The sequence below is a fragment of the Lissotriton vulgaris genome, chromosome 7 (assembly GCF_964263255.1).
Source record: "Lissotriton vulgaris chromosome 7, aLisVul1.2, whole genome shotgun sequence".
NCBI classification, from domain to species: domain Eukaryota; kingdom Metazoa; phylum Chordata; class Amphibia; order Caudata; family Salamandridae; genus Lissotriton; species Lissotriton vulgaris.
This window is the reverse complement of record NC_141695.1, coordinates 783,209,285-783,224,182: the sequence shown is the minus strand read 5'-3', so window position 1 is coordinate 783,224,182 and position 14,898 is coordinate 783,209,285. Positions and strand designations below refer to the sequence as shown.

Sequence of the window (14,898 nt, the reverse complement as noted above, 5' to 3'; positions counted from 1 at the left end):
AGTGGAGTACAGTGAAGTGGCATAGAGTGGACTGATGTAGAGTGCATTGGTGTAGAGTGATGCAGAGCTGAGTGGCGTACAGCGCAGGGACAAAGGAGTCCAGCAGCATACAAGCAACGTCGTAGAATGCAGTGGCGTACATTATAGTATTGCATAGTAGAGTGCAGTGGTGTAGAGTAGAGTGGCACAGAGTGCAGTGGCATAGATGTGCAGAGTAGATTGGCGTAAAATACAGTATAGTGGCGTAGAGTGCAGTGGCATAGAGTGACGCAGAGCAGAGTGGCATAGAGTGCAGAGGCGTAGAATGCACTGGCATAGAATGCAGTAGAAAAAGTAGAGTGGCGTTGAGTGCAGAGTTGAAAAGCAGAGTGGCATAGAGTGCAGTGGTGTGGAGTGCATTGGCTTAGAGTACAGTGGGGTAGAGTAGAATGGTGTTGAGTAGAGTGCTCTAAAGTGCAGTGGCGTCAAGTACAGTGGTACAGAGTAGAGTGCCCATGGCGTAGCGAGGTGCAAAGTAGAGTAGAGTGCAGTGGCATAGAGTGCTGTGAAGAGGTGTAGATGTCATTTGCATAGAGTGTTGCAGAGTATATTCGTGTAGAGATCAGTGACGTAGAGTGCAGTAGTATACAATTGAGCATCATAGAATGCAGTGGCGCAGTGGAGTGACAGAGTGAAGTGGCGAAGAATACAGTGGCGTAGAGTACTATGTCGTAGAATACAGTGGTGCAGAGTAGAGTGGCAGAGAGTGCACTGCGTAAAGTGGAGTGATGCAGAGTGCAGTGGCGCAGAGTGGAGTGGTGTAGAGTTCCGTGGCATAGCGTGGAGGTGGAACAGAGAGGCTTAGAGTGCAGATGCGTAAAGTAGATTGTTTCAGAGTGGAGCAGTGTAGAGTGGAGCGGTGCAGGGTAGAAAGCAGTGGCATAGAGTACAGTGGCGCAGAGTGTAATGGCATAGAGTAAAGTGGTGTAGAGTGGAGTTGCATAGAGTGCAGTGGTGCAGAGTAGATTAGAGTGGCGTACAGTGGAATGGCGTTGAGTGAAGGGGTGTAGAGTGGAGTGGTACAGAGTAGAGTGCATTGGCATAGAGTACAGGGATGTAGAGTGCAGTGTTTTGGAGTGGCACAGAGTGAGTTGCATAGAGTGGAGGTGTACAGAGTGGAGTGGCCTAAACTGGAGTGGTTTAGGAGTGCAGTGGTGTAGAGTTGAGTGGTGTAGAGTTCCGTGGCATATAGTGCATTGGCATAGAGTAGAGTAGTGTAGAGTAGAGAGGCGTAGATTGAAGTGGCATAGAGTGGAGTGGTGCAGAGTGAAGTAGAGTGCAGAGTGGCATGGAGTAGTGTAAAGTGGAGTGGTGAAAAGTAGAGTGTAGTGGCGTGGAGTGGTGCAGAGTGGAATGACGTACAGTGGAGTATGCATGGTGTGGTAGCACACTACCATTACAGACAAAACATTTTCAATTGAAATTACCATTACATTTGCAAAGACATACAGTTTTACTAATAAATCTATACAGTGGACAAACAATAACATGTGGAAATGGCATTCCGTAGTGTATTGACTTGTTTTGACCATAATAAAGTATTGTGTTTCCAATACACTTCAGAATGAACAAAAAACAAGTTTCATTTGTGCTTTCCTGATTATGATATATTCTGAAATACTTTCAGCTCATTCAAATGTTGTGTGCTAGAAAAAAACATTTTTCTACCCCCAGTATCCAGCAAAATTGTCACAAAAATCCTTTCATTTTGAAGTCCGAAAAGTAAACACCAAGCTCTGCTGGAAGACAGAGTCTGACATTTGACCTCTGTCTTTGACTGCACAGCAAATGTGACAAGATAAGAACAAGATTTACAGGCCTGTTTACAGAAAGGAGCACTTGCGGAAGAATACAAAGAGAGGTAGTTTGAAAAGGCTTTACACCTCAGGAGGGACAAACTCACACTGGACAGCCTAAAACAAATAAAGGCAGCAAATAGAAAGCCTATAAATGTGAGTTACACATCACAAACCAGGCGGAAAACATTCTGAATGTCCCCAAGATGTCTTTAGCAAACCAGACACCTGCTCTGTCTGGTAGGCTTCAACCTAAAAAGCAATGGCAATACAGAGAGACTGGAGCAGTGCAGTTATTTATAGAGGCGATCATTGCATATAACGCTAAAAGCAGCAGTGGGACCATGTTTAAGCATGTACAGAATCACTGTCTTTGTAGAGATACAGGATGGGTCTTTGCATGAGTAGAGGATGCAAAGCTACATCCGAACGAGAGATAGACAGCATCCCTCCATGCAACACACAGAACAATGCAGTAAGCATTGGCCAAACTGGCATTAATTACAGGTTATATTGATGATGGAACCCAGCCCCATCAACCCAACAACATCTTTATCGGCTTTTAGGTAGCCAACCTGCTAGTCAGAATATGTTTAAGCTAATATTTAGATATGAATGGCTGCTTTCATAAGGGGAGGGGATTATATGGTTTTTGGGCCACCCAGGAGAAGTCCTGTTTTAATGTTGTGTGTTTCAGAGTTTGAGTGACTTGGAGTGAGCTCCACAGGTATTATTTTTTTGAGAGGTATGAAAGTAGATTCTCAACATTACAGCTGAGGCAAATAAGTCTGGAAGAGCATCTTGCTGCGATCGGGAGCCACTGGAGGTAAGTCACGCTGCCATTTTCCCCTCTCCTTTCCATCAGACCTCTCCCTCACCTTCCTCTACTTTGTCAGCTTTCCCTTACCTCTTGGTCTGACATGTCACTTTAATTTCCGTTACGTGCTGCATCTCTATCTTCTCCCCATTATCCACGTCTCAGTTTCACAAACCGTCTTCCAGCCTATCCCTTTTCATCTTGTGAAAAGCCTATCCCTTTTCACAATTCATTTTTATTTCACGGTCTGCCTTCTATTTTCAAGCCTTCTTTCTTTGTCCCTTGGCTTGTTCTCCCCTTTCTCTCTCAATTGCCTTTCTCTCATCTGTTTATCTCCTTATTTTTTCTTTCTCCAGCTCACATTTTCTCCCTTCTGCCATGATGGTGTAGCCCTTAAGTAGTCACTGTGAAAGGATGATAGAGGGTAGAAGAGAGAAGTTGCTAGGGAAGGGTGGGAGTGCTAGAAAGAAAGAATGACAGCATAATGGAGAGAGAAGAAAGGGCCACAAACCTAAGGCAAGTTTAATGCACTTTTGCTGCCCTGTGGTCGCTTCAAAGTGCTGAAAGTGAACAGAGTTGTGACTGAAGTGAACAGATGAGTGGTCAAAGTGATGGGGAAACAGTGGGTAGTCTGGACACTCTATTCATTTCCCTTAAGTGTCAGGTGCTCAAGAAGAAACATGGTCCTGGCTCTCCTTTAGTGTGTTATAGGGGGCAGGCTGGCGGCAGCTTTAACCCTCGTCCTGCCTCAGGTGCCATGCCCAGGTAGGATGATTGGGGCTCCACAACGAGTTGAAGCGTGACACTTCTTGAGGACGAAAGGTGGAGCGCTTTGGTGCTCTTCAGCAATGAAGGTCAGGAAGGCTTATTGGTCAGAGAAGACCAAATGAAAACTTGAACCAAAAAGCAGAACGTGAAACCATGCAGACTGACTCAGACCCAGCAACAGTACACATACCTGAGAGGGCATTTATCTACGAGCATGCTTTCAGAGCAGGAGCTACTTAGGGGGATTTTTAGGTGTGGAATTTGAGACAGCTTAAGTTGTCCCACCAACTATTGTTTTTCCATAAAATCATACATAATATACATAAATCTCAGAATGGACAAACCAGTGCAATAAGCAGATAAGTAGAATATACCATAAGAAATATCATAAAGGGTCCTGCAGAGCTGTTCAAGTTACCATCATACTGAAATCATGAAAAATGTGCATCTGCATCTCAGTTTATCGTCTACCACACTGCTATACGCTATGTTCCATACCACCACAACAGCAACTCAGTGGTCATCAAGCACGACATGGAAACATTTCCCATATAGGATAAAAACAAAGACAACATCCTTTCAACCACACAGCCTACATGGTGTAGCGTGCTACCCATGTAGGAAAGCGCTTCAAGGCCCCAGAAAAAGGTATATAAATACTGCAATACAATACAGCACAACTTGTAACAACAGTATTCTGTGAAATTGACATTCACATTTTGCTTCAGCCCACCAAACCATACTGCATGGGGCAGTCCAAATTACCCACTGGCTCCCTTCACTTTGAGTGACTGCACAAAGCATGTTTACATTTTTCATATCCACTTAAAATAGTGTGCCTTTTTCTTTTAGTTATTGTTTTAATAATAACTTTAGATACTGGCTATTCATTTTATCTACACTCCTTTCTAAACATTACATTAGGAAGTATTTTAGTGACATTGTGACTTTGTAACATTATAGCTGCCTATGATTTGGGTGCTTGATTAGTTGATCATTTTTTATTGTTTCCTTCACATATAAAATGCATTGTACATCTGAAATGACTGGTGTTTAAAAAAACATTATTATTGGTAAAACAGATGTATCAGTGAATGTTTTTTCAATTGAAATTTTTTATTGCACGCAACTGGCAGCCACATTTACGTGACTGAATCTTTTTTTTGTGGCATATGCTGGCTTTGTCAATGCTTGTTTTGTCATGGTTATTACAACAATTCACTGTAGGGGAATCAATCTAAAAAAAAAATTGGCTTAAGTGCAAAAATATTTTGGCCTTAAAAAGCACACACTGCCATAGTAGCCCTTGGCACTTAAGCGAACTGCTTTGTGTGTTGATGTGCTATTTGTGATAGGGCAGAATGCTGTCACTCACAGTGAATTTAGCCAGTGGCTGAAGTTGACTGACCTACTGCCCAATGCTGTTTGCAGTAGTGGGCAGAAGGAAAATGTGACTGACACAATGAGAGATTAATGGAGGAAGAGGGCTGGTTGAACGTCCTTACACGTAAGTATATTATAAATGCAAGTGTAGTAAAGTTTAAAATGTTTTTGGCAAATAACAGACCTAGAAAAAGAAACAACCAGTATGCCAAAGCCACTCCTATTGGTTTTGCCAATGCTTGTTTCACGGTGTGCTTACCCAGTGGTACTTACTTGGCAGCTGGCTTCCCTAACAGAGTAAAAACATGGTGCTATGCTTACATAACGGTGCACTAAGCCACCTGTGAAGTTACCTGGTGAATGACTAAAGGGACCATCTAGTGAATGATGTCACATGTGAAAACCCCAGTTGACATCATCACAATAACATTATAGAATGCCTATAAAATGTCTACTGAGTATTGTCAGTGATTCAGGACTGGCCAAAGAGAACAGTTTTTCCCTCTATACCAAAAGCCCCTTTAAATAGAAACAGTTGTTGCCAGTTGGATAATAGGAGAAAGATTAGCTGCCAGGGGGCATTGCCAGTGGCATGCTTGACTGGTAGCATGCATGCAGTTCATAGCATGTTACCTGTTCGTGGGATTTCTTGGTGGCCTACTTCCCCAGTGACATTTAACTAACAAAATGATTTGATGGTAGGGTACTAACCAGACTGCTCACTGAAGTCTTGAATACCTATTGCCATGTTTGCCAGACGGTGTTTTTACCGGGACTGCTCAAACAGCTTCCTGCTTACCGGAGGACTGCACACCTCTCAAAGCTGGCTGGCCACGTAATCATCGTGGTAATTCCTAGTGGGCTGCTTTTAGGGCTGGAAGGGCTACAACATCCAGCCTTGAAGTCGCTTAACCTCCATCTTTGTGTAATTTGCACTGTTTGGACTAATGGGTCTTTAGGGGAGAAGTCCCCAGCCCAAACCAACTGGAGGAGTTCTGGCCCGCTTGCTTTTGCCGCTTACACAGTGGTGTGTGATTGGGCTGGTTTTGGATGCCAGTGTGGCCCCTTCACCTGAAAACTGTTTACCAGGAAGACGTCTTAGCAGGCAGTATGCTTACTAGATGGATCATTTACCTGGAAGCCGGCCCCTCACGAAGCTTGCCTAACAGAAGGCTCAATGGAGAGCAGGCTTGCTTACCTAGCTGGGTGGCCGGCTGCAAGGCTGACTGCATGAAAATTAGCTTACTTGTCAGGCCCACTTATTAGAATACGTCGTTATTTCATGCGCTATGTATTGATACCTTGCTTCTGATCAATAAAATTATTTTTGAACTTAAAAAAAAAAAGTCCTTACTGGAATGTGTGCTAATTAGAAGGCTGGCTTTATTGAAGGCTTGCTTAACAGAAGGATCAATTATCAAAAGGCCTGCGTTCCTACTTGCCCGAGGACTTGGGCACCAGAAGGCTTGCTTACCTGGCTGCACACTTACCTGGAGGCACATTTACACCAACCAGCGCTTACCCCAGTGATGCTTATGAGGCACTATAAGATACGGGCAGGAGACACGAGCATACAGTGGCAACATGGTTACTTGACTTACCCAATGGACTATTTAGTTCGGCGGCATCTTTACCTACCGGAATACAGGCCTGTGGGCGCCTTCTGGTGAAGGCCTTAGAGCCAAAAGCTGCACTAGCGATTAGATAGGACAGCGTTAGCATGGTCTCGGTGTTGTTCCTGCTGCCCGGCAGGATGAAGCGCCGGAATGGCGCAGCACCATGCCTGACCTGCCCGATGTCGACGGCTTGCAGTCAGCACCCACTACCACTCGCCCACCGCCACAAAGCGCGGCCCATCATGTGTGCGTCAAGACGTCCAGCCGTCACTGACGTGTCCGGCCGCAGAAACCCGGAACACAAAGGATGATTGAAGCCCACTCTGGGCGCAGCTGATTATAATCAAGCTGAGTGGGCCCACGAGGAAAAGGCACAGCACGAGAAACATACGAACTTGAGAAAAACAAATAATTAGACAACATAAGCCGCACGAGTTATTCGAGCGGCATGGAGAAGGAAAAGAAATACGTAGGAACCTGAAACAAGATAAACAAAAGGGACACTAATAACACAGAGAACAGGAGAAACGCCCGCAAAGAACACTTTTAACAGAAACAGCACTTTAAAAACATTGGAAGCACCAGGAGCACAGTCAAGAGGATAAACACTGTGTGCACACCGTACAAGGGGATAGGGTAGGTAAACTGGGACATAAAATAGACCAACGCACCAAAATAAAGGTGGCAATAGCGGAGTAGCTTCACCCCCATATTTTTTTAATTTATCTCTGTCTCGGCTAATTGCGTCCGATAGGAGGGGCGGGGCCATGACATGGAGAAGTGCTGTGCCCTTATAAGTGCTCGCGTCTGTTTAGCCAGTCGTCTAAGGCCGGCCAAACACAAACGTGCACTTATGTTTCTCTAACCCGTCTGTTTAACACAGCCATTGTTGAAGACCTGTTGCTTTGGTTCAGCTCCTTACTCTTTCTGGTCTATATCACTTGCCTGCTCCTTATTCAGTACCTTTCATCACTTAGGCTGGTCCCTGAAGAATTCTTTCTTTACATGACTTTTCGCTGGATTAGTTGCATCTTTCCACTGCTGATGTGAGGAGGCATTTTATTTTTTTATTTTTCTTGCAGCACTTCATGACAGAGCACTGCTTGCCTTGCTCTCTTCCCTGGTTCCCCCTGCCCACTCTATATTTCTTTTTGCAACTGCCCAGCAACTGCACACTGTTAAAAGAATGTTCGAATTTGCCATTTTATCCCCATATCATTCGCTGCTTTTTATAACAAATATTCTTTTCTATTTTTTTAGGGCCCTGTAGCTGCACACTGCTATCAGGCTGCTTTCTTGTACCTATTTGCACGGCAGCCAGTACATACTTTGTTTTTTAATTCACTGTTTTGAAATGACTCTGATGTCTTGGAACAGCAAATCAGCTCAACGCCTAAAACAATTATTGTACAATGATCTCTGTGCACAAATGCACAACGTCAGTGGCCATCTTTGAATCATTTTTCTCAAAGCAAATAGAAATCATTCCAAGATGGCTGCACACATACCTGTGCACACATACAACAGACATATTGGAATGATTTTTTTTTTATGCATTGAGAAAAATAATCAAAAGATAGCTGTCCCGCACATCCGGTGGCCAATCGAAGGGGAACCGCACTGGCATTGCCAACATGAGTGAGGCCTACTGGCTATTCCAGTGTCTGTTCCCCTCTTCTGTTGCCATATTCTGCTCTTTCCATCTTTCCTGTCCCCCAATTTATTAATTAGGCCATTTACCTCATCTCACCTATGAGAATGTCCTGTCCTCCCTTCTCCTCGCGGTCTAATGCATCTTCCGTTCCCCTATCTGATCAGATAGTTCATGCTCGTCCTCATTCTTGCTTGTTACTCCAAACCATTTATCCCGAGGAGTTCATGTTTTACTCATTTCCCAACACCCCTGGTACGTTTCTACTCTCTATTCTATCCCACTCCTCCATCTTTCCTCCTGTTCCCTCTGCCCTTTTCTACATGTCACTCCTCATATTTAGAGCTTCCTCCCTTTTCTAGTCTGTTCCTATCTTTCACTCTCCTACTTCCCAACATTTTGTGTACATGGAGTTCCTCCTGTCCGTCATGTTCTACTTTCTTGAGTCTGGGTTAACAGCCAATTCTTTATTAAATGATGGAGTGGGCATTGGCTCCATGAAGAGCAGTATTACTCTATCAATGTGTGATGCTATTTGATGAGTCATTCTGCCTTCAGGGAAGTGACTCATTTGGAATGCACAAGGGATTATTTTAATTTTGAAAAGTACAATAAATCATCAATCTATTTGTCACGTTACATTTTTTAGTTGCTACTTTTCCCCAGTGCTGGCAAAGCCAACAAGGTGGGTGTTACTGTGATAAACAGTATTTGTGAATACCTGTGTTTACATGCTTTGGCATATTAAAGCCAGATCTTTTGGCTTTGGCAATGCTTGTACTCTGTGAAGACCCTGCTCAAGTTTCACATTTTGCCAGGGAAAAAAAGGGCAAATAGTGTGGAAGTCTCTTTTGACACTCCCACTTCTGGAACACCTGCCCCCTCTTTCCACTCTCCTATCCTTACATCTACTTCATCCATTGTTATTGCCTAGGGGTGGGTTTGTCACTGAAGGCTTGAGCCAGATGTCTGGCTCTGGCTCAGCTCGAGGCCAGAACGGGAGGGTAAGAAGGGTCAAGCAACAACAAGGGTCGGGCGGGAGAGGGTAAGCAGCAACGCAAGAGCGTGGGAGGAGGCAAGCTACTGGATGGGTGGGGACAGGCATCATCATGGAGAGGGATGAGTGGGGACAAGCAACATCATGGAGTGGGATGGGAGGGAGCAAGCAACGACACAGAATGGCATCGGAAGGGGAAGGGGACAAAAAACACATAGGTAAAACAGAGCAACACAGGGAGGGGTAGAAGGACAAGAGGGAGAGGGCCTTTAAACACATGCACTCTTATGGAGTGCTTTTTTTTATTGGTTCACGACAAAATACATCAAACAACTATATCATAAATCATAAATACATCATGATACAGAAGAGAATAACATAATTCATATATAATTTGAAAGAAAAACCTTGATATCTTTTGAGTACAAACCCCCCATAATCAAATTTACTCTGCAAAATAAAGATAAAATTAGATAAACATTTTCAATCTTCATAAAAATCAGAAAAGGCCCCCCATATTTTCCGTCCCATTTTTTCCCTTCTCCTAGACCCGGAAACTAAAAAAAGACCCCACTCTAATTTATACAATCGTGCTCGCCACTGCTGAAATAGTGGCGGTTTTTCCTGAAGCCACTCTGTAGCAATACATAACCGTGCTACAGTCATGGTAAAAAAAATAAAGTAGCGAAAACGATAAAGTCCATCAACCCGATTATCATTGGGGATCTTCCCCAGCACCAACATAGAGGGAGTAATCGTTACACAAACATTAAGCACTAAGGACAAAAACTTTTCAATATCTTGTATGAACACTCTTAAAACAGGACAGGAAAAGAAAATATGTAAACTGTCTGCATTATCAGCCTTACAGCGAAAGCATTTCCCATCAAAACCTCCTCCCCATTTTGACATTCGTAATGGTGTATAATATAAATCAAATAAGGTTTTGAAAAACTGAGTTTTTAAATTGGCTGACATCAAAACTTCTTTAGAAAGCGAAATCAGATTTTCCACATCAACCTCATTATCTCCCAATAAATCCACCCATTTTGCCCTTATTCTCTCCAAATCATCAGGTTTCTCCTCCATAAGCATTCGGTAGAGAATTCCAATCTTCACCTGTCACGCAATTCCCTCTACTACTTGGTTCTTTTTCAAACTTAGTTTATGTCTTGTGAGGAAATCCCTTATTTGTAAAAATTTAAAGAAATAACTTCTGGGTAGGCCAAACTCTTCACTCAGTTCAACAAATGATTTACATTTACCATCCACCGAAAAAAAATCCCCCAAACAAGTCACCCCCTTTTTTTGCCATTTCAAAGCTATACCATCAGAAAATATTATAGGCAATAATCTTGATGTGCTAAAGGGAGTATAATACGACAACTTTCCCATACCTATAGTACGAGTCAGCCATTTCCAGGTCTTATGAGCTCCAATCAATACCTTAAATCGGGTCCTTTTGTAATAGTTACCATCTATTTCATTGAAAAAACTTTGTCTCACATGTACTCCCATCAAAACCTCAAATATAGAAGGGTGATTGTATGTAGGTTCCGTAGATTCCCTTATTGTCAACACTCTCATTCTTAGCAAAAAACAGACTATGTAATAAAGAAAAAAATCAGGTACTCCTAACCCTCCCCTTTCAGGAGGTAAGGTCAGATATTTCATAGCTCGTCTAGGTTTTCCGGGGCTCCAAATGAATTTCCCACATAGTGATTGTAGGGCCTGTAACTTGGGTTTTGGAAATTCCAAAGGAATTGAACGGAATAAGTAGAGCACTTTAGGTAAAACATTCATTTTTATAACATTGGTCCGTCCAATAATGGTCAAATATAAACGATCCCATCTCTCAAGAGAAGCCTTAACTTTATCATATACATTGCTCCAGTTTACATCAACCAGTTCAGACATATTTGTTTTAATCTGTATCCCCAGGTACATAGCCTCCCCCACCACTCTCTCATCCTCCCAAGTTATGGCTTCTGAACATAAGATCTGAGTCTTAGATACATTAAGTCTGTAACCAGTTATGGTTCCAAATTCTTTCGCCAACCTTTCAATCTCTAAGCTAGCAGTTTCTGGTGTATCAGTTACTACTGCTATATCATCCGCATAAGCGAACACGGAAAAAGAAAAATCACATACTGTAAAGGGAGGAATTAAAGGGTTCTGGCTTAATTGTTCAATGAATGGGTTAATGTATAAAGCAAATAATAACGGAGAACATGGGCAGCCTTGGCGAGTCCCTCTGGTAATATTAACAGAATCAGAGAGCGCTCCCAGTGCAGAGATTTTTGCGATTGGTTTAACATATAATGTTTTAATGGCATTGATATATTTCTGTCCAAAGCCCATTCTTGCCATTAACGTCCAAAGATACTCCCAACACACACAGTCAAACGCTTTTTCTGCATCTAACAGAAAAAGCGCCAACTTCCGTTTATTTACAGCCGCCAAGTCAAACAGCGTGATTACTTTATTAATATGATCCACAGTGCCTCTTTTAGGAATAAACCTGTGCTGATTTCGTGAGACTAGGGATGACACAACTTTAGATAGTCGTTGGCTAAAATCTTTGAGTAAATCTTATTGTCCACATTCAATAACGATATGGGTCGATAAGATCCAACATTATCTACAGGTTTGTCTTTTTTGCAAAAAAACGCAATAGTTGCATCAGACCATGTGGAAGGAGGATTCCCCTCTTGTGCTGCCAAAATTACCTGGAGCAGTTCATCCTTTAAGATGTAAAAAAAACGCTTATAAACTTCAGCTGGTATTCTATCGGGTCCAGCAGCTTTACCAACTGCAAGACTCTTCACTGCTATCTCCAACTCTAACATAGTTATCGGTAAATCCAGTTCTTCCGCCAATTGAGGTTCTAAAACCTTCAGACCAGCCAGCATTCTATTGTGCCATTGAATATTTAAGTCAAAACTATTGTCCCTAGAATAAAGTCCCGCATAGAAACTTTGAAATATTCCTAGAATACGTTCTGGATCTGAATGCGATTTACCTTGAGCATCTTTCATTAAACTAATATTCCGAGCTGTCTGCCTCATTCGAATCTTACTGCCAAGGTTTTGCCTATTTTCTCGCCAAATTCATAACTTATCATTTTAGATGTTAAAAATCTCCTAGCAATTTCCATATCCCAGAAGCTAAGTATATTATTTCTGGCCTTAGCCACCTCGTTTTCAACCTCAAAGAGCTCTGTTTTACCCTGTGCAACTTCCCTAGTTAACAAAATCTCTGCCTTAACCAGATGCTCATATAAAATATCAAGTTCTTTTTTTAATTTTTTACGTTGCCCCAATGAGAAGCTAATACACTCCCCCCGAAAACCCGCTTTAAAAGTATCCCAAACTATGCGAATATTAGCCGTGCCTTGATTATTAATGAAAAAGGATTTAATCCAATTTTGCATATGTATTCTAAATTCTTCATTCAAACCTAGTTTCCGATCATAAGAAAAATTAAATGGTGCTATCCTCTTCGCTAAGCTGTGCATATCTACCACTATAGGGGAGTGATCCGAGGTAATCCTAGGATAAATTCTAATATTGGTTCCTTCCAACAGATATTCAGATACAAAAAAATAGTCTAATCTTACTAATTTTTTATGAGGATGTGAAAAGTAAATCCGTTATCCCCCTCCCTCAACATTCCCCAAACATCAACAAGGCCTTGATCTTGCAGCAAATTAACAAGAACTCTGTACACTCTCGGCTTACGGCCTTTATATTTTCCATGCGACTCCAATAAGGCATTGTTGGGCACATTTATATTCATATCCCCACATATCACTATCGGCTGTTGAAAGCTAGCTAACTCCAAATTAATTTCAACCAACGGGTTAGGGTCATCCAGATTAGCTCCATAAACCGTGACCAATGTTATTTGTCTATCCCCACTTTTACATTCTACAATAACCCAGCGACCATTCTTATCCACCACCTTGCGTCCAACAGTTATAGAGCTATCTTTAACTAGAATAGCCACTCCCCTTATCATACTAGTCTGTTTAGAGGCAGAAACCAATATAAATCCTAAATCTTTTAGCACCTCCCTTTTTGACCACGGAATGTGCGTTTCCTGAATACAAACAACATCAGGTTGAATATATTTTAATTCTGCAGCAACTTTATGTCTTTTTGTTAGATTATTCAATCCACATACATTCATTGAACAAATTCTTAAACTTTTTCCTGCCATTTTAAATCAAAATCTCCAGTATTAACACAGCTATGACAAAAAACGAACTTAAGTATTACGGAGCCCTTCTTATCAAGTTTTATTTTTGCCATATTTTTTCCATGTATTTGCCGTGAACTCTTTTTTTTACCCTCTTTTTCACCCCCCGTGAACCCTTTCGCCGCCCAGCCACCCTTTCCCCTCTCGCCCACCCTTGCCCACCCCACCCTGGTCCCTTCATAGAGGCTTTAGGACTTATGGTCCTGTGATGTAGGTTTGCCCCAAACCCACTACCGCCCCCCAGCAGAACTCTAACATCATTAATAAAGCAAAAAACCCCTACTTTAGGTGAGAAACTCTTAAGCTAATACAACAAAACTAAGCTTTTGATATATCCATCCTGAGTTATAATGACATCAGAAATTCTTTAGCAGCTGTTTCCGTCATGAAAAATCTAGTGCGCTCCTTATAAATAACTTTAAGCTTTGCAGGAAACATTAAATATGCCTGCGCACCTTTCCGTTGAAATTGTGTTATAAGCTGTCTTAGCTGCCATCTGGTCTCAACAGATTGTTTACAAAGATCTGGTCTAACTCGATCTCACCAGAGCAGGAAACCCCAATAGGAGAGCTTTTTGGGCTATGCTAGGATAGCAGCGATAAACTTGGGGTTTTTTTTTTTTTTTTTTTTCCCCAAGTCCTATGATTAACGCGTACATTGCTTATCCTTGCTGCCATGACTAACAGTCCTGGAGCTATGGGGGTCTCGATAACTTGGACACTATCTCCTGAGGCACATCCCTAAGCAAATTCATGGTTGGCTGTTGTGATTGGTGCTGAGGGGAACCGGTCTTCTTCCCTCCCGATTGAACTTTCTCCTACCAGCTATTAGCTGAGACAGCACTGCACGCGACCATTCTTTCCTTTGCTCTGTGGCGGTCCTTTGGTTTTGATAGATTGGAGCTTTGCACGTAAATGAGGACAAAAAAAAAAAAAAAAAAAAAAGAAGATCTGGTCTAACAAAAAATTCACAACCTAGAACCTTGCATTTCTTATCAGGACGAGCTTTCAGAAATAATTCCTCACGTGCTTGGAAGCTATTAAAAGCCACTATGATAGCTCGTGGCTTCTGATCTCGGGTATTGGCTCTAAAAGGGAATCTATGGGCCTTTTCCACCTCCCGATCCCAATCCCATCTCTGCGCCTTTGGTATTGCAGCTTTCAAAAGAGAAACTATAAAACTACGAGTGTCCGACCCTTCTTTCCCCTCCTCAATTTGCAAAAATCTCAAGTTATTTCTCCGAGATCTATTCTCAATGTCTATAAGCTTCCAATTGACATCTTCCTTAGTTTTCATGTGCATTTCTATAGTCTTTCGTTGCTGTGCCATCTCATCTTCTAATGAGGAAATACGTGCCTCTGCCTCCGTGGCTCTAGTCAGAAGTTCAGTATGAGACTTTACCAGCCTTCTCACAGAGTTTTGTAGCTTTTTGCAGGAATTCTGTACTCTCATACTATCCTCACGCGTTTCTTCCCTGTGTTGCATCATGGTTTGATAGATCAATTCTAAAGAAATATCCTCTGTTTTAGAATCCAAATCCAAATCAATGTGACCCACATCAGCACTCGTAA

The 14,898-nt window shown here is 42.2% G+C and overlaps 1 protein-coding gene across 4 annotated transcripts in view; it reads right to left on the bottom strand.

The window, feature by feature from the left end:
* The window catches only part of LMTK1 (lemur tail kinase 1), a 419,869-nt gene that overhangs the window by 154,845 nt on the left and 250,126 nt on the right, over window positions 1-14,898 (bottom strand). The window contains exon 1 of one of the 4 annotated variants that reach the window (XM_086931030.1): window positions 6,442-6,560. The exons of the other annotated variants lie outside the window; for them this stretch is intronic. Within the exon in view, the coding sequence (XP_086787156.1) occupies window positions 6,442-6,525 (84 nt within the window). The 5' untranslated portion in view covers window positions 6,526-6,560. Of the gene's footprint in view, window positions 1-6,441; window positions 6,561-14,898 lie in introns of those variants that run through there. 4 annotated transcript variants of the gene reach the window in all.